This window comes from Castor canadensis, chromosome 5, assembly GCF_047511655.1.
Source record: "Castor canadensis chromosome 5, mCasCan1.hap1v2, whole genome shotgun sequence".
NCBI lineage: Eukaryota > Metazoa > Chordata > Mammalia > Rodentia > Castoridae > Castor > Castor canadensis.
Window position 1 is genome coordinate 124,648,766 of NC_133390.1, and position 23,685 is coordinate 124,672,450.

At 37.1% G+C, this 23,685-nt stretch overlaps 1 protein-coding gene across 20 annotated transcripts in view; it reads left to right on the forward strand.

Annotated features, from left to right (window-relative positions):
• Rbms3 (RNA binding motif single stranded interacting protein 3) overlaps positions 1 to 23,685 on the forward strand; it is a 1,393,896-nt gene that overhangs the window by 1,234,409 nt on the left and 135,802 nt on the right. For all 20 annotated transcript variants that reach the window (XM_074074015.1, XM_074074014.1, XM_074074016.1 and 17 more), the window contains one exon: positions 19,484 to 19,590. In XM_074074015.1, coding sequence (XP_073930116.1) covers positions 19,484 to 19,590 — 107 coding nt within the window. The remainder of the gene's footprint in view (positions 1 to 19,483; positions 19,591 to 23,685) is intronic.

Here is a 23,685-nt window from a genome sequence, read left to right on the forward strand (position 1 = left end):
GAAGGTGAGTTTCTTTTCTGAGCAGCACCTCTAGCCTTGTTGGCTGATACTCTGCTATAATATATATCTTTCACTTGGAAACTAGAATTGTATTTACTTCTACTAGCCCAGTTTACTGCATTTTGATAATTCTTTCAGACTCTAGCACAAGAAATATGTGTTTAGGAAATATGAAAAAAACTTGAGATGTGTTTTCTTGATATGAATTTGAATTCAGTTTTAAGAAGCAAGTGTGTTTATGTTCTTGGTAGGGGACTCTCAGTGGATACTAGAAAAAATTCCAGTTTACAGTTTATATTTCTTAACTGTTTTTACCCACTTAATTTGTATTTTCCTAGAATATTTACCATGAGTTTTACCTGGAATTAGAGCTGAGTTTAGACCTGGAAATTTTTGTTTTTGTTTTTGTGTTCTTTTTCCTTTTTAAGTAGATAGGCTGGTTATATTTAAACATGGGAATCTTGGAATCCTCTGCTTCTTTAAAGGAGACAATGGCTATGCACCCCTGCCCTTGCCAATTCTTTAAATTTCATTACAGAGATGATCTTCAGACATTATTTTGTCTATCTGATTACATTTCTTTAAAATTTTGATCATTAGATGATGAAGTGTGTGTTGCCCTCAGACATGTGTAAGAACACTGGAATAGATGCTACGCAAAGGTGGATAGGGCTCAGCTTCTGGCTTCCAACAGAGCAAATTCTTGTGATAGTGGAAAAGAACATGGAAATGCATTATGGAAATTTAATGAGATGATAATCATTCCTTATTGATAAACGTTTATAAATTCTAATACATCATAATTATGCTACAATCCTGAACAGCATTTTAGAAGGACTGCATGTGCTGATATGGAAACTCTTCACATATAATTAAGAGAAATAAATAAATAAAACCTACACACTAAGTAATATTGGGTTCTTTGTATTTATAAAGGAAAGTACTAGATAAATGAACTTGTATATTTATACAAATATATATATATATATATATATATATATATATATATATATATACACATTTTCCTTGGCAGGATCATAAAAAAGAGAGATATTACAAACAGGTATTTGTTTTTATATTTAACCTTGAAATAGTTGGAATTTACTAATTTTATACATCTTCTTCCATTACTATATTTATACATTTTTAATATCAAAAGAGTATATATATATGCACTATAAGATTATAGCGGTATTGTCTTATTTGTATGACTTTTTAATAAAATGCCACCTTACCCACAGTACGTGGTAATCTGTAAATGTGACATACAGTACACAAATACCTCTGCCAGAGGCAAGTGCAGTCTCAGGCACAGAGAGGAAGGAGGGATGAAGCAAGGTCAGAATAAGACCCATTTAGTTCAATAAATAAACTTCTGCTATTTTTCAAGACTCTTCATGTTAGAAATCTCTCCCTTGATAGTTTGCCTTCCTGTCTCACAAGGTTCCTAATCTGTGGTTAGTTAAGTCAATTGCTGCTTCTTAGAAGTGCTGATAATCTCCGTTTTCTTGATGTCAAAATACTGTCTTCCTTTGCACTGCTATTTCTGTTACTGTTGCCATATAGTGAACCAAATGTAATCGTCAGCAAATACTTTGTGTCTCATCTACTTGAAGCATCAACTTTCTGTATTTGAAACAATAACATTATGTTATTCCCTTTATGGGATATGTTTTTTCCTTTCAAAAGCATCTTTTCCTATAAGAAAATCATTTTCAGAAAGCTGTTCCAAATTTTTTTAAATGATGTTTTCATCCTTAAAATAGAGAGATGTTCTTTATATCATTCTCTAGGCCATAATATGATTTTTCAGAAAGTGATTTGGTCTGTCTTGTTTCTAGGCAAACACTTGTTCTCTGTTTTTATCCTCACTGTGACACATTTTCTTTCTTACAAGACTATTTCCCATGGTAGAGAATTATATATGAAACTAAATATCTATTACTGAGGGATGGAATTAAGAACATACATGCTTTGAAGTATGCTATTAACTTGTTAATTTATTTCTACATCTTTCATTTGCATTCCTTTGCCAATTTTGAACTAAATGATAGGGGTAAATGTGCATCTGACACTTATAAATATATAACCCTTGTGATTTGTTTATTTTGTCAGAGCAAATCGCTATTAAACAGGCAGTACAAATCATTTAAGAGATACCATTGGTTGCCTAGTTTTCAGGTTGAATTCTAACCTGTGGCCAAACATATTTTGATGGATATTAAATCTTCCTTGCCCCATTCCAAATATGAAGTCCATCACAAGAACTGCTTAAAATTCAATTCCCTTTATCTGTAATGATAAAGAACATAGACAATCAGCAGTTGGAGAGACTGTTGACTTAACAGTCAAAAGAATAGAGTCCTGAGTCTAATTTTGCCAACCGATACCATAGGTTATCTGGAGTTACCTCAAACTTTTATTTTCCTTATTGAGAAAAGAACAGAGGTTGAATTAGATAAATTCTAGGATCCTGTAACAGATAGGGTCTGTATGCTGTCTAGGATAGAATTGTATCACAACTAATAACTTCTCAAAAATATACCTTACTTATTATAGGGTAAAAATACAATCATACAGTAAGCATGCAGCTAGGAGTGAAAAGGAAATGTAATCAAATAGCCTTTTTGCCATATGCAAAAGTTTTTGTAACTCCAAAATATATTAATACTGTGTTATAACACTCAGGAAATTTTTGTCATGTAAATTATAGTTTAAATTTGGAGCTTTCTAGTTTTGCATCTAGAAATATATATACACAAGCATGCATAAAAGTGTATCAGGTATAGTGAAAGTGTGGGGAGAAAAGTGAACATTTTCTAACAAAACGTATATAGGCATATTACATGTGATTATATACTTGTAAGTAGGACATAAGAGGAGATTCCTATTGACTGAGGGTATTTTAAGTTTTTTTTTTTTTTTTTAGGACTTTATTTTTTATTTTATCTTTTGTGGTGCTGGGGAATGAACCCAGGGCCTCACGCGTTCTTATTTTATTTTTTTTTTATCCAGCTATAGTTTAATTTTCATAAGCAAATTTTAATACATTAATATAGTCAGAATTTTCAGGAACCTTAAATCATACCAAGTTATTTTTCTTTTTTTTTTTCATTTTTCTTTTATTATTCATATGTGCATACAAGGCTTGGTTCATTTCTCCCCCCTGCCCCCAACCCCTCCCTTACCACCCACTCCGCCCCCTCCCTCTCCCCCCACCAAAACCCAGCAGAAACTATTTTGCCCTTATCTCTAATTTTGTTGTAGAGAGAGTATAAGCAATAATAGGAAGGAACAAGGGTTTTTGCTGGTTGAGATAAGGATAGCTATACAGGGCATTGACTCACATTGATTTCCTGTGCGTGGGTGTTACCTTCTAGGTTAATTCTTTTTGATCTAACCTTTTCTCTAGTACCTGTTCCCCTTTCCTATTGGCCTCAGTTGCTTTTAAGGTATCTGCTTTAGTTTCTCTGCGTTAAGAGCAACAAATGCTAGCTAGTTTTTCAGATGTCTTACCTATCCTCACCCCTTCCTTGTGTGCTCTCGCTTTTATCATGTGCTCATAGTCCAATCCCCTTGTTGTGTTTGCCCTTGATCTAATGTCCACATATGAGGGAGAACCTACGATTTTTGGTCTTTTGGGCCAGGCTAACCTCACTCAGAATGATGTTCTCCAATTCCATCCATTTACCAGCGAATGATAACATTTTGTTTTTCTTCATGGCTGCATAAAATTCCATTGTGTATAGATACCACATTTTCTTAATCCATTCGTCAGTGCTGGGGCATCTTAGCTGTTTCCATAACTTGGCTATTGTGAATAGTGCCGCAATAAACATGGATGTGCAGGTGCCTCTGGAGTAACAGTCTTTTGGGTATATCCCCAAGAGTGGTATTGCAGGATGAAATGGTAGATCGATGTCTAGCTTTTTAAGTAGCCTCCAAATTTTTTTCCAGAGTGGTTGTACTAGTCTACATTCCCACCAACAGTGTAAGAGGGTTCCTTTTTCCCTGCATCCTCGCCAACACCTGTTGTTGGTGGTGTTGCTGATGATGGCTATTCTAACAGGGGTGAGGTGGAATCTTAGCGTGGTTTTAATTTGCATTTCCTTTATTGCTAGAGATGGTGAGCATTTTTTCATGTGTTTTCTGGCCATTTGAATTTCTTCTTTTGAGAAAGTTCTGTTTAGTTCACATGCCCATTTCTTTATTGGTTCATTAGTTTTGGGAGAATTTAGTTTTTTTAAGTTCCCTGTATATTCTGGTTATCAGTCCTTTGTCTGATGTATAGTTGACAAATATTTTCTCCCACTCTGTGGGTGTTCTCTTCAGTTTAGAGACCATTTCTTTTGATGAAAGCTTTTTATTTTTATGAGGTCCCATTTATCTATGCTACCTCTTAGTTGCTGTGCTGCTGGGGTTTCATTGAGAAAGTTCTTACCTATACCTACTAACTCCAGAGTATTTCCTACTCTTTCTTGTATCAACTTAAGAGTTTGGGGTCTGATATTAAGATCCTTGATCCATTTTGAGTTAATCTTGGTATAGGGTGATATACATGGATCTAGTTTCAGTTTTTTGCAGACTGCTAACCAGTTTTCCCAGCAGTTTTTGTTGAAGAGGCTGCTATTCCTCCATCATATATTTTTAGCTCCTTTGTCAAAGATAAGTTGGTTATAGTTGTGTGGCTTCATATCTGGGTCCTCTATTCTGTTCCACTGGTCTTCATGTCTGTTTTTATGCCAGTACCATGCTGTTTTTATTGTTATTGCTTTGTAATATAGTTTGAAGTTGGGTATCGTGATACCTCCTGCATTGTTCTTTTGACTGAGTATTGCCTTGGCTATTCGTGGCCTCTTGTCTTTCCATATAAATTTAACAGTAGTTTTTTCAATCTCTTTAATGAATGTCATTGGAATTTTGATGGCAATTACATTAAACATGTAGATTACTTTTGGGAGTATCGACATTTTTACTATGTTGATTCTACCAATCCATGAGCATGGGAGATCTCTCCACTTTCTATAGTCTTCCTCAATCTCTTTCTTCAGAAGTGTATAGTTTTCCTTGTAGAGGTCTTTCACATATTTTGTTAGGTTTACACCTAGGTATTTGATTTTTTTTGAGGCTATTGTAAATGGAATTGTTTTCATACATTCTTTTTCAGTTTGCTCATTGTTAGTGTATAGAAATGCTAATGATTTTTCTAGGTTGATTTTATATCCTGCTACCTTGCTATAGCTATTGATGATGTCTAGAAGCTTCTGAGTAGAGTTTTTTGGGTCTTTAAGGTATAGGATCATGTCATCTGCAAATAGGGATATTTTAACAGTTTCTTTACCTATTTGTATTCCTTTTATTCCTTTTCTTGCCTAATTGCTCTGGCTAGGAATTCCAGTACTATGTTGAATAGGAGTGGAGATAGTGGGCATCCTTGTCTGGTTCCTGATTTTAGAGGGAATGGTTTTAATTTTTCTCCATTAAGTATAATGCTGGCTGTAGGTTTGTCATATATAGCTTTTATAATGTTGAGGAACTTTCCTTCTATTCCTAGTTTTCTTAGAGCTTTTATCATGAAATGATGTTGGATCTTATCAAAGGCTTTTTCTGCATCTATTGAGATGATCAAGTGGTTTTTGTCTTTGCTTCTGTTAATGTGGTTTATTACATTTATTGATTTTCGTATGTTGAACCACCCCTGCATCCCTGGGATGAAGCCTACTTGGTCGTGGTGAATAATCTTTTTGATGTGTTGCTGAATTCGGTTTGCCATTATTTTGTTGAGGATTTTTGCATCAGTGTTCATTAAGGAGATTGGCCTATAGTTCTCCTTTTTGGAGGTGTCTTTGCCTGGTTTTGGGATAAGTGTAATAGTGGCTTCATAAAATGTGTTTGGCAGTTTTCCTTCCCTTTCTATTTCATGGAACAGTTTAAGGAGGGTTGGTATCAGTTCTTCTTTAAAGGTCTGATAGAATTCAGCAGAGAATCCATCAGGTCCTGGACTTTTCTTTTTGGGGAGACTGTTGATTACTGCTTCAATTTCATTTTGTGTTATAGGTCTATTCAGGTGATTAATTTCCTCTTGGTTCAGTTTTGGATGATCATATGTATCTAGAAATCTGTCCATTTCTTTTAGATTTTCAAATTTATTTGAATATAGGTTCTCAAAGTAGTCTCTGATGATTTCCTGGACTTCCATGGTGTTTGTTGTTATCTCCCCTTTTGCATTCCTGATTCTACTAATTTGGGTTTTTTCTCTCCTCATTTTAGTCAGGTTTGCCAGGGGTCTATCGATCTTGTTTATTTTTTCAAAGAACCAACTTTTTGTTTCATTAATTCTTTGTATGGTTTTTTTGGTTTCTATTTCGTTGATTTCAGCTCTTATTTTTATTATTTCTCTCCTTCTATTTGTTTTGGGATTTGCTTGTTCTTGTTTTTCTAGGAGTTTGAGATGTATCATTAGGTCATTGATTTGGGATCTTTCAACCTTTTTAATATATGCACTCATGGCTATAAACTTTCCTCTCAAGACTGCCTTAGCTGTGTCCCATAGGTTCCGGTAGGTTGTGTTTTCATTTTCATTGACTTCCAGGAACTTTTTAATTTCCTCTTTTATTGCATTGATGATCCATTCTTCATTAAGTAATGAGTTATTTAGTTTCCAGCTGTTTGCATGGTTTTTGTCTTTACTTTTGTTGTTGAGTTCTACTTTTACTGCATTGTGGTCAGATAGTATGCCCAGTACAGTTTCTATTTTCTTATATTTGCTGAGGCTTGCTTTGTGCCCTAGGATATGATCTATTTTGGAGAAGGTTCCATGGGCTGCTGAGAAGAATGTATATTGTGTAGAGGTTGGATGAAATGTTCTGTAGACATCTACTAGGTCCACTTGATCTATTGCATATTTTAGATCTTGGATTTCTTTATTGAGTTTTTGTTTGGATGACCTATGTATTGATGATAATGGAGTGTTAAAGTCTCCCACAACCAATGTGTTGGCGTTTATATATGCTTTTAGGTCTTTCAGGGTATGTTTGATGAAATTGGGTGCGTTGACATTGGGTGCGTACAGATTGATGATTATTATTTCCTTTTGGTCTATTTCCCCTTTTATTAGTATGGAATGTCCTTCTTTATCTCGTTTGATCAATGTAGGTTTGAAGTCTACTTTGTCAGAGATAAGTATTGCTACTCCTGCCTGTTTTTGGGGGCCATTGGCTTGGTAAATCTTCTTCCAGCCTTTCATCCTAAGCATATGCTTATTTCTGTCAGTGAGATGAGTCTCCTGTAAGCAACAAATTGTTGGATCTTCTTTTTTAATCCATTTTGTCAAACGGTGTCTTTTAGTGGGTGAATTAAGTCCATTAACATTAAGCGTTAGTACCGATAGGTATGTGGTGATTCCTGCCATTTAGTTTTCTTAGTTGTTTGAAGGTTTGATTGTGTGTACCTAACTTGATGTTACTCTCCACTGTCTTGCTTTTTCTTATCCTGTGGTTTGGTGCTGCCTGCCTTTTCATGATTAAGTTGGGTGTCACTTTCTGTGTGCAGGATCCCTTGCAGAATCTTTTGTAATGGTGGCTTTGTGGTCACATATTGTTTGAGTTTCTGCTTATCATGGAAGACTTTTATTGCTCCATCTATTTTGAATGATAGCTTTGCTGGGTAGAGTATCCTGGGGTTGTAGTTATTTTCATTCAGTGCCCGGAAGATCTCACCCCATGCTCTTCTTGCTTTAATGTTTCTGTTGAGAAGTCTGCTGTGATTTTGATGGGTTTACCTTTGTATGTTACTTGTTTTTTCTCTCTTACAGCCTTCAATATTCTTTCCTTAGTTTCTGAACTTGTTGTTTTAATGATGATATGTCATGGAGTAGTTCTATTTTGATCTAGTCTGTTTGGTGTCCTGGAGGCCTCTTGCATTTGTATGGGAATATCTTTCTCTAGATTTGGGAAATTTTCCGTTATTATTTTGTTGAATATATTACGCATTCCCTTCGCTTGCACCTCTTCTCCTTCTTCGATGCCCATGATTCTCAAGTTTGGTCTTTTGATGGAGTCAGTGAGTTCTTGCATTTTCTTTTCACAGGCCTTGAGTTGTTTAATTAATAGTTCTTCGGTTTTTCCTTTAATTACCATTTTATCTTCAAGTTCTGAGATTCTGTCTTCTGTTTGTTCTATTCTGCTGGATTGGCCTTCCGTTTTGTTTTGCAGTTCTGTTTCATTCTTTTTTCTGAGGTTTTCCATATCCTGGCAGTTTTCTTCTTTAATGTTGTCTATTTTTGTCCTGAGTTCATTTATCCGTTTATTCATTGTGTTCTCTCTTTCACTTTGGTGTTTATACAGTGCTTCTATGGTTTCCTTTATTTCTTCTTTTGCTTTTTCAAATTCTCTATTTTTATTGTCTTGGAATTTCTTGAGTGTCTCCTGTACATTTTGGTTGACCCTATCCAGTATCATCTCTATAAAATTCTCATTGAGTACTTGTAGTATGTCTTCTTTTAAATTATTCTTGTGGGCTTTATTGGGTCCTTTGGCATAGTTTATCTTCATTTTGTTGGAGTCTGGATCTGAGTTTCTGTTCTCTTCATTCCCCTCTGGTTCCTGTACTAATTTTTTGCTGTGGGGAAACTGGTTTCCCTGTTTTTTCTGTCTTCCCGTCATTGTCCTTGGTGTTGTTACTGTCCCTGTACTGTGTGCAATTAAGTGTTTTCTAGCTTGTAATAATAACAATGGTAATATTTAGAATGGAAGAGTGAGCTGAGATGGAAAGCAAGAAGTTAAAGAAAAGGGGAAAACAAATATACAGACAAGAGGGAGAAAGCAGAACAAGGTATCAGACAATAGAGTTTCAAAGGTATAAACAGGGAGTGTTAGTGTACTAATCAACAGTAAGCTGAACAGACATTAGAGAGACAGAGAGAGGATTGAAAATCAAAGATAAAAAAATAAAAAATAAGTAAATGAAAGTAATATCTATATATAAAAATGAATTAAAATAAAATGGAAAATAGAAAATTAAAAAAAAAAAAACCAAAAAACTTCCAAGTTTATATCCAATGCAGTTTCAGTCTTAATAATTTGGGTGTCCATCTCAATCTCCAGTCCTGGCGTTGGTGCCTCAGATTTTGTTCTGTAGTTGTCTCATCAAAGGGGATGCATAAAGTAGAATAAAACTACATACCCACACACACACACACACACACACACACACACACAAAAGCCCCACCAAGTGTCCCCAGTTCAAATGCAATACAGTTTCAGTAAGTTTTTCGGCTTGCAGGTGTAATTCGGTTGTTCTCTCATCAAAGGTAGGGAGAAAAAAAAGAAAGCATCTGGAGACAGTTCTGAGAATGGTATCTGCAACTGTGGCTTGCCTGCCTGCTGCTCTCAGCCTGTAGCTGGTGGCGTTATTTATGCAGATCTCTGGGGTGAGCTAGCACTCACCTGGTCCCACAGGCTTTGTTTGCTCAGAGTTCTCCTGTGCGGGAGCCTCTGCTACAGGCTTTCCCCTTTCCAAGCACTGGGAAAGGTGACACTGCCCCCGCGTTGTCAGGCCTGCATGTTTATTTACAGTTCATGTGGGAGGTGGGTCTTCCCCCCTCTCCTCTGAAGTTTTCCTCCCACTGCCACTTTCAGAAGCTTTCCTGCTCCTGCTTACTGGGCGGTGCTGCTGCTCCTGCCGGCCGCCATGTTTGTTTACAGTTCACGTGGGAAGTGGGTCTTCCCTCCTCTCCTGTGGAGTTTTCCTCCCTCCGCCACTCTCACAAGCTTCCCCGCTCCTGGTTGCTGGGTACGCACCCCACTCCCACCAGAGCCTCTCCGGCCTGCCCGGCTTGTTTATTTACAGTCCTGGGAAGGATTCCCTTCCCCCAATCTTCAGCGCTCAGGGCGCCCCACCCTCTTTCCAGCGTGTCTTAACTGTTCTTATTGCTTATTACTCAGTTTCTCTTTTTTTCCCGGGTGGAGGTCAGTCTTTCCAGGGGGCTATGCTGCTCTGGCCCAGGCTTGTCAGTGGGAGTACCGCGGTACCTCGAAGCTTACCTAGTCCGCGTCTTCCCAAGCCGTATGGGCGCCGGCCACTGGCGGCCCCGGGGGCCCTCCTCGTTTCTCCGTTTAACGTGAAGTGGAGATTCTCTGCACCGGCTGGAGATGTGGAGGGGTCAAATTATGCCTTTTCTCAGTGATTATGCCTGCAAAGTGTGTCTCCAGCGTCTCTCCAAGATTTCACTATAGGAGGGTCGCTTTCTGCTTCCTACCTCTAGCCTCCATCTTGGAATCTCCTCTATTTTAAGTTTTAAAGAGAAAATAAAAATATATTCTACCTTTATTTTGCTAAGCAACCATCTTTGTTGTTTTGTTTGCTCAAAGCAGCAAATTCTGCAAGTCATTAAATCATCCTATCTGTTTATATCTTAGATGTTTTGTATTTATGATAAAGTTTGGAAGACTGGAAATACTCCACTTAGCAAGCAAATACTAATTGCTCTCTCATAATTACTGTGAAACTTTATTGCCATCCATTGTTATAATTATATTTTAAATGCTCTCTGTTTGCATGATAGACCATAATGTCTTCTTGCACATTGCAATCTGTGGCTTATAACTGCATCTCACCCCACAAAGGCCTCTTCTTCATTTAGTCTTGATTTTAACTACTGTTAAAAGAGACTAAACAGAATTAATTGGCACCATAATCCTGTAATAAGGAAATGGTAGGCAATGCAATATTTCTCTGTTACTGAATTCATCAGAGGAGTTCATGTTCATCAAAGACATATTCTTTCCTTGTTAAGGAAGAATCAAACCAGTTCTCAAATTCTACTCTGTACACAGAGCACCTGGGATAAGGTTAAAAATGAGATTTTGATTCAGTTTGTCTGAGATCAGAGGCCCAAGATTCTGCATTTCTAACAAACTCCCAAGTGATGATACTATTACTGATGGCCTATTGACTTTACTTGTGGGTGTTACCTATAGCTAAGTGAAAAATGCCATTAACAATATGCACACATTCACACTCTGCACACACACATGCAATATACACACACACACACACACAAACTCCACCTGACCCCTGCTAGAGTACTTTCTACCCTCCAGCCTTCAAATTAATTGTTGCCATCACTTCAACAACATACTTATGAAAGTAAGCACTAGATAATTTCACTCTAATGTGAGCTTGGATAGCTTCAAGATGGTTTCATAACAATTTGCCAGGTGGAGGGATGGAGGGAGTTTATGTGGCAAAGTTGGGAGTGAAAATTCCAGAAAAGAAGAAAAACATTTAGAGGTGATGCTCGAAATCATCATAGGAGTGGGAGGGAAAAAGGAAAGATCAAGGAATTTTATCCTGAAGGTATTTAGATATAAGAACTAGAAAATTATAAATCGTGTGTTTGGTGATGTTTTTTGAGACAGTGTCATCTGTGCAGCCTAGGCTGGCCTCAAACTGATGATCTTCCTGCCTCAGCCTTCAGGTCCTAGGATTAGAGCCCTGTACTACCATGCCTGGCTTACTTTCTAATTTTGAAGGAGATTACCAAATTGCCTCCATAGAAATTGTGCCAGTTTACCTTCCTACTAACAACATGTTTCTTCACTTCCTCTCCAACACAATTGTTGACATAAAAATCCACCTCTGCTTTAAAAAAATAAGAAAGCAGTTTATTCTGAGCCCAGTATGAGTGACCATGGCCCAAGAGTGTAGATTCTTGCTTAACGTACTCATATATTCCCCACTACTGAAACGAAATATTCTCCTTGGGGAAAATAATAATTAGAAAGAAACTCCTGTAATACAAGGATAGTATATGGATATACATCCATCTTTTTAAATGACACATTTGAAAATTCAATGGGGTATTTAATTTTTTAATTCATGTAGTGAAATGTTGTTGTCCAGACTGATTTTCCAACATGATCATCATCACAGTAAGAGAAAAAACAGGATGCTTCAACTTAGTGATATCAAGAAATATAAGTAGGCCATTTCAGTATCCATACTTAACAGCTTGTGAGGATCCATCAGTGTCAGGGTAGCTCAAATTTGAGACCTTCATGAGATTCTAAAACTCACAAAGGAAATTGCACAAAGATGTGTCAATGGAAAGTAAAGAAAATCTCACTCCATAAGACTCAGTGCTAAAGAGGTTCTTCCAAAGTTATTTTTTTTTAATCAACAAAAAACTTCAAAATAGGTTAAAATTCAAAATCTCATCCTCTCTCTAGCCTTGGCAAATGTTCCTACTGTTAATAGTTCATTCAGGACCATTTCTTTTACTGCAATTATTGCCCTAAATTCAAAAGCTTCCAAGATTCCACACAGAAAAGGATTTTAAATATTATGTGTGTATATGAATATTCCTTTCTCTAAACAAATGTACTATGAATATAAAAATATTTAACAGAAGCATTTAAATTAAGGGAATTGGAAAAACTCTGTCTTTTAAAATATGTAATTACACACATATAGTTGTTTTAAGGAGAGCAAACAAAAGGTAAAGATTACCTCTTCCATCGTAGAAAGATTTCCTGAAACTTGTCTTTAGAACAGTTATCATTTAGCATTTTAGTGTGGGATCTAGGAAAGGGAAACCCCAATGTCATTTGTTGCTATGTGAATAGACTGATACTTTTCCTAATAATAAAATACAACTTTAATGGATCTAAACTTCTAATAGATCTCTTGCAATTGAGTAATTATAATTAGAAACAAAAGCCAAAAAAGAAACAGGGAAATTGTAGGTAATAGTAACACGACCTACCTCATGTTGCTGTGGGAACATGGCAGCCAAGTTCTGGTGGTGACTCCAGATGGGTCCTAGTGCTGACATGGCCAGATGGTCAGGTGACAAGCTCTCCTCAACAAGAGCTATCGTCTCCAGGAATACATCTTGGGGTTTTTGTGCTTGGAGTTGGTAGTTTTGTTGATGAAATGTCCATGGAAATAAAATGAAACAAAACTGATGAAAATAATATCAGGTTCGTTAAGCACTCTGAACTCACACAATGTCGAGGTTGACAACTGGGAACTGGGTAACACAGATGCTAAGCAGTAAAGACTGTTGCAGCTGATGTGGATGTGGTATTCGCTCACCTCAATCTATGTAATTTTAACAATAACACTGTGAGGTATTTAACATTATCATCCCCTATCTTATAGGTGAGAAAAATGTCATTTTAAAAAATAACGCACCCAGTTCCTTACAGCTACTAAGTTGAGAGGCAGACCTCAAGCAAAGAAGCAGACTGGTACAATTAGCAATTGAATGGACCCAAATTCAACTTTACCTAAAAATAAGGCCACAGAAGTATTTTAAGATGTCATTATTATATTCTGTACTATTAGATCAAGATTCTCCTTGTACCTTCAATAATCAGCATTAGGAGAGCAATAAAGGGAACCATACTTCACAGACTGACTCATGAAAGCCACTATCCAAAGAAGTATAAAAGGATACTTTAAACAATTTAAGGGGGGATTATCACTTGCAATTTTAAGCTAGTTAGTTTTCCTTGCTGTGACAAAATTCTTGAGATAAACAACATAAAAGAAGGAAAGATTTATTTTGGCACAAGGTTTCAGAGGTTTTAGTTCATGATCAGCTGGCTGTGCTGTTTCTGGGCCATGGTGAGGAAGAACGTCCTGGTGGAGGGGTATGGTGGAGCAAAGTTGCTCCTCATGGTGGTCAAGGAGCAGAGAGAGTGAGAAGGGGCCAAGAATGAGGTGTATGTTTCCAGGGTACACTTCCACTGATCTACTTCCTTTAACCAGGCCCCACTTTCCAGTAGTGCCATGTTATGACTACATCAAGAGATTAATTTATTGATTAGGTCAGAGCCTTCAGGACCCAATCAATTTCAGTAATGCCACCAGCGTGGGACCAAACCCTCAACATAAGAACCTTTTGAGGGGATGCTTATTTAAACCATAACAGACTTGCAAAGGAACTTAGAATTTTCTAAGGCCACCACTGTATTGTTGCTACTGAAAGGTAAAATAAAACTCTAGAAATTATCAGGAAAGATTTAGGAACAAAATAAGTAAGCTGTTTCCTTTTTAAATACAAATATAATATAAGGTTAGTAACAGAAGCCAGATGGGATGGGGGTGAGACAGTAAGGGAACATGTTTCTCTCCTAGGTGTGGGCATGCAAGAGGTCAATCATGCTTTCTCATGATGTACTATGTCACTACTGACCCTTCAGACCAGCAGGATATGAATAGATGGGTTTAGACACAAATGGAAGTTCTTATGTATGGGCCAATTCCGGTTTATTTGGACACAATGCTGAGGTGTGGTAAGACATTTCCTTCCTGAGGACAGTGGGAGTGGATGAAGTATGAGTTTTAGTGGAGGATCGGTGCTGTTGTTCCAACTGCTACCTTATTTTGTTCCCAGGTCTGTGGCCTGGGCAAGCCACTGAATCATCCTAAGTTCCCTCACTTGTGAAATAGGAAAAAAAAAAATTAATTACCTGATGGAGTTGTAGTAAGGATTAAGTAAAATGGAAGTGTTTGATAAACTTTGTTATCACCAAAATAAAGTTCTTTCTTATATTTTAGACTTATGGGAATAGAAACTTCTGATTTTCAAGGGTGGTAGTTTTGTTCATTATCTTAGTGGTGATGGTGGCACAGGCATATACATCTGTCAAAACTTATAAATTGTACTCTATGAATATGTGCAGCCAATTGTGTGTCAGTCAATTCAATTAAGCTGTTAAAAACTGTTTGGTGTGTGTGTGTGTGTGTGTGTATGTGTGAATTTAGTAGCTAGAAAAATCCTTCTACCTGACACAGGTGCATGAGGTAACACCTCTCCTCCAAAGAAATTGGATCCATTTTCTTTAGAGCAAGAAATGTAAGATGCTTCTAGATGTGTCTGTTTTTCATGAGAAATTCATTCTTCTGCTAATGATGCACCCACATGTTACCATGATGTCCAACTTAATGGATGGTTATACCTTGAACCTTTAAATGTCAGGAGAAATACTCTGCAGAGAGCAATGGTCTTACATAGCATAAATACACAACCTTGAAGTCTCACAGATAATATTCTTACTCATGGAATATTTGCACCCAGTGATGGTGTTTAGCTTTTAACTTTTTCATCTGGAGTAAGAATTCACATTAATTCTAATGGAAAGGCAGCAGCTATCTATAGGCATTCCATCATGCACCTTTCCCTTATATGATTCATGTAGTTTCACCAAAATCAATGAAGTCAGAGGCTCATTAGAGTAAACAGCTCAAAAGCACTTCCAAGACCCCCACTGGATGCCTGAAATTTCCCACAGTACCAAACCATGGTATGGTTTTTCCTATACATACATTCCTATGATAAAGTTTAATTATAAACTAAGCACAGTAAAATATTGACAATAAAAAACTAATAATAATAATATAACAAATTTCTGTCATCAAACTATAAGAGTGTGGTCTCTCCCTCTCAAAGTGCTGAACTGCATCCCACCTTCTTGTGATGATGTGAGATGATACATTATCTCATGGATAAGATGATGTGGGTTCCATAGGCCTTGACTTCACTTTCTTACAGAGAGAAAGCACTCTGTAACTTCTGTTTAACATATCTGAAATGAATTATCAGCATCACTACTCTTGTTTCAGGAGTTTTAGATCCCAGGCCCAAACTCCTGGATTCAAATGTCAGGTCCAGGTGTTACCACAAGAAGTTGAGGAGGTTCCCACAGTGTTCTGGTTTCCATGCAAAATCACAGGTATTTGAGATCCACACATGAAAAGCATTTCAAGTTTGTTTCACAAGGAATCTCACAAGGTGGAAGTTTTAGCAAGCATTTATTTTAGTATAACAGGACAAAGAAGGGAGAAGTAGGAAAAAAAGGGAGACACACTTCCTATTCCCCACATAGGAAATGGGAGCAAAACCTCAAAGCGGTGGTTCCTATCTATAGCCATGCTTTGTGAGCTGGGAGAATGCACACCATGAAGTTGAACCTAATGAACAGTGGTTCTGGGTGCCGAAAATGGGTGTTGTTTATTATTTTGAAGCATGGAGATATGATCTAGGCCTACCCAAAACACAGGGACAATAAGTGAGTTTTAAGACTTCCATTTCATGTTTTCTGTCTCACCATCCCTCCAAGGAGCCCTGCATTTCTTTAACATCTCAGAGAAAGACAGTTGCACATAGCACTTTTATGTCTCCCTGTCCTGTAACTTAACATCTAAAAAGAGATTGGGCGGGGGTGGCTGCTCTGGCTGTTCAGTTTTTACTTCCTCATTCTCATGTCTGAGTCTTTTAATAACCTGTCTCCTCATCTATCTGTCCTGCATCATAGCTACTTGCCCCAATACACCAAATAGAGATGAGTAATGGTGGAGGTCAGAGAAAAGAGATTTAATTAACATGGCACAGGCACACTGCAGGAAGAGGAAAGGTGTATCTTTCAACCCATCTTCCCAGTACAGACATTTGCTTTAGGTTTAAATAGAGGAAGAATTAGGGGCATGGGAAGAGGCATGCATAATTATTAAACAGTCCAAGTTAGAGGTGTGTTCTTGTGGTCATAGACGTCCGTCCAATGTTCACTTATTGTTCTATGTCCTAGTCATTGTCTCAGGATGATCAGGCAGGGCCTTGTTACAATAAGGTCCTTGCTGTTTCCCTGGGGAAGGAGGAGGGGAAGTTTGTCTCCTGTCACAGAATGTGTATCCAATGTCCTCTCTTTCCTGGATTCTAAGATGGCTATAAAGTTACTATGAGAGAGAATGGCTCAGAACAAAGGACAGATGGACAGAGGTGCCAAGCTTTTAGTTACTTTTGGACATTTGCTGGCCCAAGTGTGGAAGTCAGTGTTTTATTTTATTTTAGCAAAAACAGTTGTTACGCTTTTATACTTGGGATCATTGTTAAGTAAAATAAGGGTCCCTGGAACACAGTCACTGAATACCCAGACAGTTGATCTGATAATCAAGATAGCCAGTAAGTGATAATGGGCCAGGAACATTACAGTGCGAATATGCTGGACAAATTAATGAATGGTTCTGATCCTGGGCACGGTGGAGGACTGTGGTGGGAGATTTCATCACACTATTCAGAATAGCACACAATTTAAAACACAAATTGCTTATTTCTGGAATTTTTCATTTAATTTTTAAATCACAGTTGACCAGTAACTAAATCTGTAGAAAATGAAATTCCAGATAAGGGGTAATACTGTAGAGAAAGTGTGCTGTGTCTGAGCATACATGTTTATACATACCTGTTTGTCTGTATTCTTTTTGCAAAATTGATTTTTGGAAATAATTAGAATTCCATAATAATCTGTGACTTTATCGAGTTGAGTTAATACTAGTTAGGGGTAGGAAATGAGAAGAATGGATATTGGGGGAAAATGTTATTTGTTAAGACGATGGTGCTGCATATCAGTTACAAAATCTTAGTGACATGAAATGATAAAGATTTCTTCAGTTCACACCTTTGTGTACTGGCCTTGACTGGTATCACCTGGGCATCTATGTTCTTCGATGCTTTTCTGTGATCAACTGCAGTTACTCACTCATATGTCTTGGGAGTTGTTAGCCCTTGGATCATCTAGTGTGACCACACACTAGATGACTTATTTCCATCTTCATTGCAGCCACCAGGTGAATAGCATGGACATAGTCACATAGCCATATAAAGTTCAAGGAAGCCCAATGCTTAAAGCCCTTTCAAGCATTTGCTAACATTCTGTTGCCCAGATCAATTCACATGCAGATCAGACCAAGTGTCAGAGTGAGGGGCCTTAAAAAATTACATGGCAAAGAGCAAGGACACAAAGAATTAGAGTCATTAATACAATTAATTTTTAGCTGAACACATTTTCTCAGTTGGTGAAAGCAGGAGGTGATTCATTTTAGTTTTCAGACTTTAAACTTGCAAAATAATATTTGGTTTGTTCCAATATACATGCTAACAAATTAATCTTCTGAGGCATCACAATGTATTCACTAAGTTCATTAAAGCCAATATGGCTTTATTTTCTAGTCAGACAGGAGGTAGAGGGATCATCAATTATTAAAAAACAATTTTGCTTTGTTGGGTTTTGCAGTGTCATTGTTGGAAGAGGAATTCTGACGTACTTTAGTTTTGGTGACTTACTCTGAGGAAGTTGACTAAAGATATTACAGGGCATCCACAATCAGTTAGCCATTGGTGAGTTCTAGTCATATCCTTTTGTTACCAGGATCTGCCAAAACTGGACAGATAGAAGTTAGTGGTAGAAAATAGATTTATTAAAGTTTAACCCTGAGGAAAGTAAAGGGTCTTTTCCATCCCAAATTTCCATCTTCCAGGGCCCTGAAGGGCTTCTATGGGACAAAGTGGGTACAGTGAGACAGTGGGTAGGGTTTTCTCTTATTCCTCAAGGACTTTATCAAAATGGATCTGGACCTCAACCTTCTGCCTTTTCTCTTCAGACAAACTATTTTACTTCAAGTCAATTCTTGTGAATGGAGGAGAGGAGGCCACTCATTACCAAGGCCTTTCTTTAGGATTTAGAACAGCATGTGAAAAGGATGGGTCATTAAAAGATTAGGAAATAGACCTCTTCCCCAGGGAGCTGCTCTGTATTTTCTCTTGTGTGTTCGATTAATATCCTAATAATTGTTCTGATATGGTGGGATTTTTAGGTGGTGAGGGTCCTTTTTTCTGCACATAGATAGATATCAAAGCAGAAACTTGGGCAGTAAAAATCAGAAAAGTTTTATTTGTAGAGAAGAAAAAGCAAAGGCCACATGGGGGGACATGCAGCAGGACCCAGAAACTGGTAGTCCTCCAAGTTGTGTTGGATGTCAGGTTTTATAGCTTTTCTGTTGCCAGTACGAGGAGTATGTTTTGGAGCAAAGATTTTGGCGTAAATAGGTGTTTCTTGGAAAGGAGAGGGGGCATTTCTCCCTGGCTAAGTGCCATCTTTCTAGAGTTTACTGGGAAACTGGAGTGGAAAGAGTTCAGGGGAGGATCAACTTCTAATCTTAAATTCTGAAGGAGTATAAGAGAATAAAGCAAATTTGGTGGCAAATTAGCAAAAGCTCTCCCTTTTTCTAGAAAGAAGTCAAGCATCTTTTTCCAAAACTGAATCCCAGTTTCTGTAGTGAAAATACAGTTGCCTTGAGGAAGAAATCATCATCCTTACACAAACACTAACTATGACCATGTTTCAACTTCAACAGAAGGATAGATGCCTACCTCTGGATTTCTAAGGATAGTTCATATTCTACTTCAACTTACTACTTTCAACAATATTTATTATACTCTTTTAAGGTCTGCCAGTATTTTTTTGAATCCCAGTTAGAACAGCAGCCAACAAAGTTGAGACTAAAAGGAGGCCAAATATCTCTTTAGAGCCAAGATGTTACTTCAAAAGATATCCTCACAAAGCACTACTGTGACTCAAATAATTATTTGTTTCTAAGGGGGATTTACTAATGTGGAATTGGTTTCTTATCTTCTCAGCTCCCAGTGAGCCTTTACTGTGCAAATTTGCTGATGGAGGACAAAAGAAACGACAGAATCAAAGCAAATACACCCAGAATGGGAGGCCATGGCCCAGAGAAGGAGAGGTGAGTCCTGAGGATAACTTTTGCTTAGCAATTTGGCAGCAGACATCTCTCAGAAGGGTGGCAAAGCAGACATTTATAACCATGATAAAATTAGGTCCCATGGAAGACCCTGACCTTACCAGGCCAAAGAAGCAGGCCTGTATTAATCTGTCCAGGATGAAATTACCTGAGGAGGAATATAGGACTTAAAATAAAACCTCAGTTCTACACTGCAATAAGCCTTCTTTGATCAAACTTGCACTTCATAGGAGCTCACTGAAAGACTTATCCACTAAATTTAATCTGTAATTGTGTAATAGTCATAAAGGTATGATATCTTAAGAAAACATTTTCAGTGCAATCAATATTGAGAGTTAAATGTTTTTGTTTTGACAAAGGCAAGAAAAAATTAGTCTTATTTCACCCTGCCATCCATGGTCTACTTGCATGTGTGTGTATGTTTATGCAGAAGCTCATGTTCATAAAAGTGTTGATATGTATGTTACTTATGTATGTATCAATTTAAAATATGACATGTTCTGTTGGTCAAAATGGAGGAAGAAAGATTGACAAATGCTGTGTTCACAGCTCACAATAAGAAAAGGAAAAGCATTTTCCTTAAATCTGTTCATTTAAGTTCTGAACACAAATTGAAAGAATGGCATGCTTGTGGATCCAATGCCACCTGGGAATGAATTCTGTTTGGTTACTTTTTTTTTTTTCTTCTTTGTTTTATAAAAAGACTAGGGAGAGGTGTCTGAGCTTCTCTAAGAGTTTTCATTGTTTGTGAAATGAAATAGAACAGTTTGAATGACTTGAATAAATGCCATTTTGTGCCAAAGCCATAATTTCAACAGGAGAGCTTTATCCATTATTTCTATCAGAGCACTTACTTCACCCATTCATCATTTAAGAGGCATTGTATTGATGCAGCATACACTTTCAACCTTGAGAGAGCAGTTGTAAAAAGGAAGGAGGCTGAACTTTTTCTTAGCAAAACCTTTAGCTATTTTCCAGTTTCTGAGATTGTTGTCTGACTTGATTATTCTCATGAAGGTCTCAAAACCCTCTTACAGTATGTGGTTACTTCAAATACTGTATAATTCATGACTCATTGCATGAAAGCAAGAAAACAGAGTTATCATTGAGTGTCCAAAGCTAACAGAAAAAGATGAAATTTCATATATTCTACACTAGAAAGGTGTTTTATACTGTGCTTTGAAAAGGAGGTAGGGGAATGGTCCATGTGTCTTTAGCATGGAATTTAGTGCAGGTAGTCACCTCCCCCAGAGAAAGCCAATGCCTGGTAACACTCAACACATTCACTGTATAAAATATCCAGAGTCTACAAACACTCATTTGACCTTAAAATTTGTTTGAATAAAATGCCTGTTTATTAGAGATATTTTGGATCACAGATGTCAGATTCCATTAAGGAACTTAGCTGTAACGATGGAAACTTCTGCTCCCATCTCCTCAAAACCCTCTAACTTTCCTTCACGCCATAGATGACAGTTGCAGTAAAGCTCTTCATCTGAGTCCACATTTCTTGGAAACCAAATCGACAAACATATTTTTAAAAGAATGTAGAGTCAGAGCTGCCACCTGCTTCTGTATACAGAACTGTGGTTTTGGGAACAGTGCCTGAAACACCACGTGCACACAGCATGAAAGCATAGCGGGCTCAAGCTTATGACCCAGAGCATTTTACACCTTAGATATAGGTCTTACAGGTATGTTCTTAATCATTCTTTTCACAATTTTATTTTAAGGGCCATACATTTTCCTATTGAACTATGAAAATCAAGGGATCATAGTATGTTTATTTATGATTAATAAAAATATATCCTAAATGTGTACATTTGGAAAGGGAAAGAGATTGGGAAAGTAAATGGCATGCACTAGAAATGTGCTTACCAAGTATGTTGGTTTGGGGATAAGCATGCTAACTCATATTCCTTTATGATCTGAGAAGAACATACACCAAAAAGGCTGGATCACTTTCCCCATTACTCCATAATTTTTATTTCTATCCTCCCTTGCATTATACTTAGTAAACTATATTAGCATAGTTAATAAAGTATTATATAATATAAATAATTCTATAAGTAACATTTAATTAATGTTCATATGCCTTTAAATTCTAATTATATGTTCCATTAATTCTAAGACACACGTTTCTATTATTGTTGCTTATCTATATTTTAACACTTCCAAAATAGACTCTTCTCTTACAATCAATGGTGCCTTGCAGAACAGTCTACATATGCTCCCCATTGGTCACCTGGGGCACCATCTACATTCTCTGCTCAGGTTTATGACCACACTGATTGCATGAACAAATGCACAAATCAAACAGAAGACTCTGGGACTGATTCTCAGGGAAGATTCTTCCTTCATTGAGTATCAAAAATAAGAAGTGTGACTGTCCTAGAGTCTATTTCTGATGAGTGGCTTTTGTCACATTTACTGTAACACTAAAGGTGGCATCCTAACATTATCAGCAGAGCCTTTGGGTACTTACTTTTGCTTGTTCATTGTTCTCAGTATACCAAACAATGGTAATATTGTTACCAGAGATTTGTGTAGAACCAAAAGCCTCCACTCAACCTTGCTGGTTTAGATGTTTAGTCAGAGGGAGTGTCAGCATTCCATGTTCTTGTCTCATAATTTGAAAGAGTGAAAATCACAGACAATAAGAGTAAGTTAAGCAGAAGAGTTTTTTGAGATAGAAAAGTAGTAAAGAGTAGAGCTCCCAGAACTGGGAGGGGTTCCAAGAGAGGTTGCCAGAGAAGTGATGTGATCTGAGGTTTTTACCCATTTTCTCCAGCTGTTGCTCAATCTCTATGCTAATTAGGTATGCAGAAAGCAGCTTCTGGTTGGCTGTGCCTGGAAAGTTCTGATTGGTCAAATTCTAGTCCTGTCCTCACAGTGTCCTCATTTTGGTCCACCCTGTTTTTCATTCTTTCTGCCCTTTAAGGTCACAAGGAGGTCATAATGGAGGTTTCCAAGGGACTTCTGTCCTAGCAGTATGGTCTACTTTTAGCTAACTGCATAGCTTACTTGCTTAACACCTTTCATTCATTGCTGTCTTACATAAAAGATAAAAATTTGCATCATGATACTTCATAATTTGAGACAATAGCAAAGAATATAGTTTATTCTTTTGAAAGTCAAGAAAAAAATGATAATGTGAAAAGGATTTCAGACAAATAGTTAAGATACAAAACATTACTTAACATTTTAGAGGCACTCTAAGCACAAAAAAATTGATAGACTAATTAAAATTTTAGTCTTTTATTTAAAGCTATTTTCTTTTGGGTGGCATTTTGGTAGTTTTATTAGCACAATTTGGTGAAATGCTTTCCTTATGAAAAAAATCTAATACCCCAAAATTTGCACACAATGAATTGGTGTAAATGAGCAAGACTTTCGAATATAAATATATGCTAGTGGCAGTGTTTGTGCATAATGAAGTGTCTGGCTATTTAAAAGTTATTAGCCAATCTGTCAAGAGTCACCTGAAACTCGGAGGGGAATAATCATGAGCGAGAGTGGGCTGTAAGCCTCCTCTGGATAGTTCAACTACTGGAGCACTTTCAAATGCTTTGCTCTCTGGAGCTCTTTATGCTCTTAAAACTATCAGTTCATTTTAAAATCAACAAAAACAAACTCATTGCAAGATAACAGGAGTAGTATGTTTTGAAAAATAACTATATTTGTTCAGAGCAAAAGTTTTTTTTATTATTTGAAAAATAACTTTTTTCAGGGTTAAAGTAAAATTTTTTTTTGAGAAAACTGGCACTGTTTTACACTTCTGCAAATCACTGTGTCTGGCTTGGTAAAGGATATTTGGGCTGCTATATGCTATTTTGTGTTAAACATTTGAAGAAAATCTGACTTCTGATAGACATGTCATTGAAAAAGGGAGGACTTTATGACTCTCCTAAAAGGATCTTGGGAACTCTCCGGTGTGCATGGGGCCACACTTTGAGGACCACTGTCCTAGATGAGTGTCTGGCAAGGACAGGGCTGACATTCAACTCCCATATTCTAGAAAAGCCACAAAGCTTGTTAAAATATTAAAATCTGCATGTATCATTTGGCAAATATCCA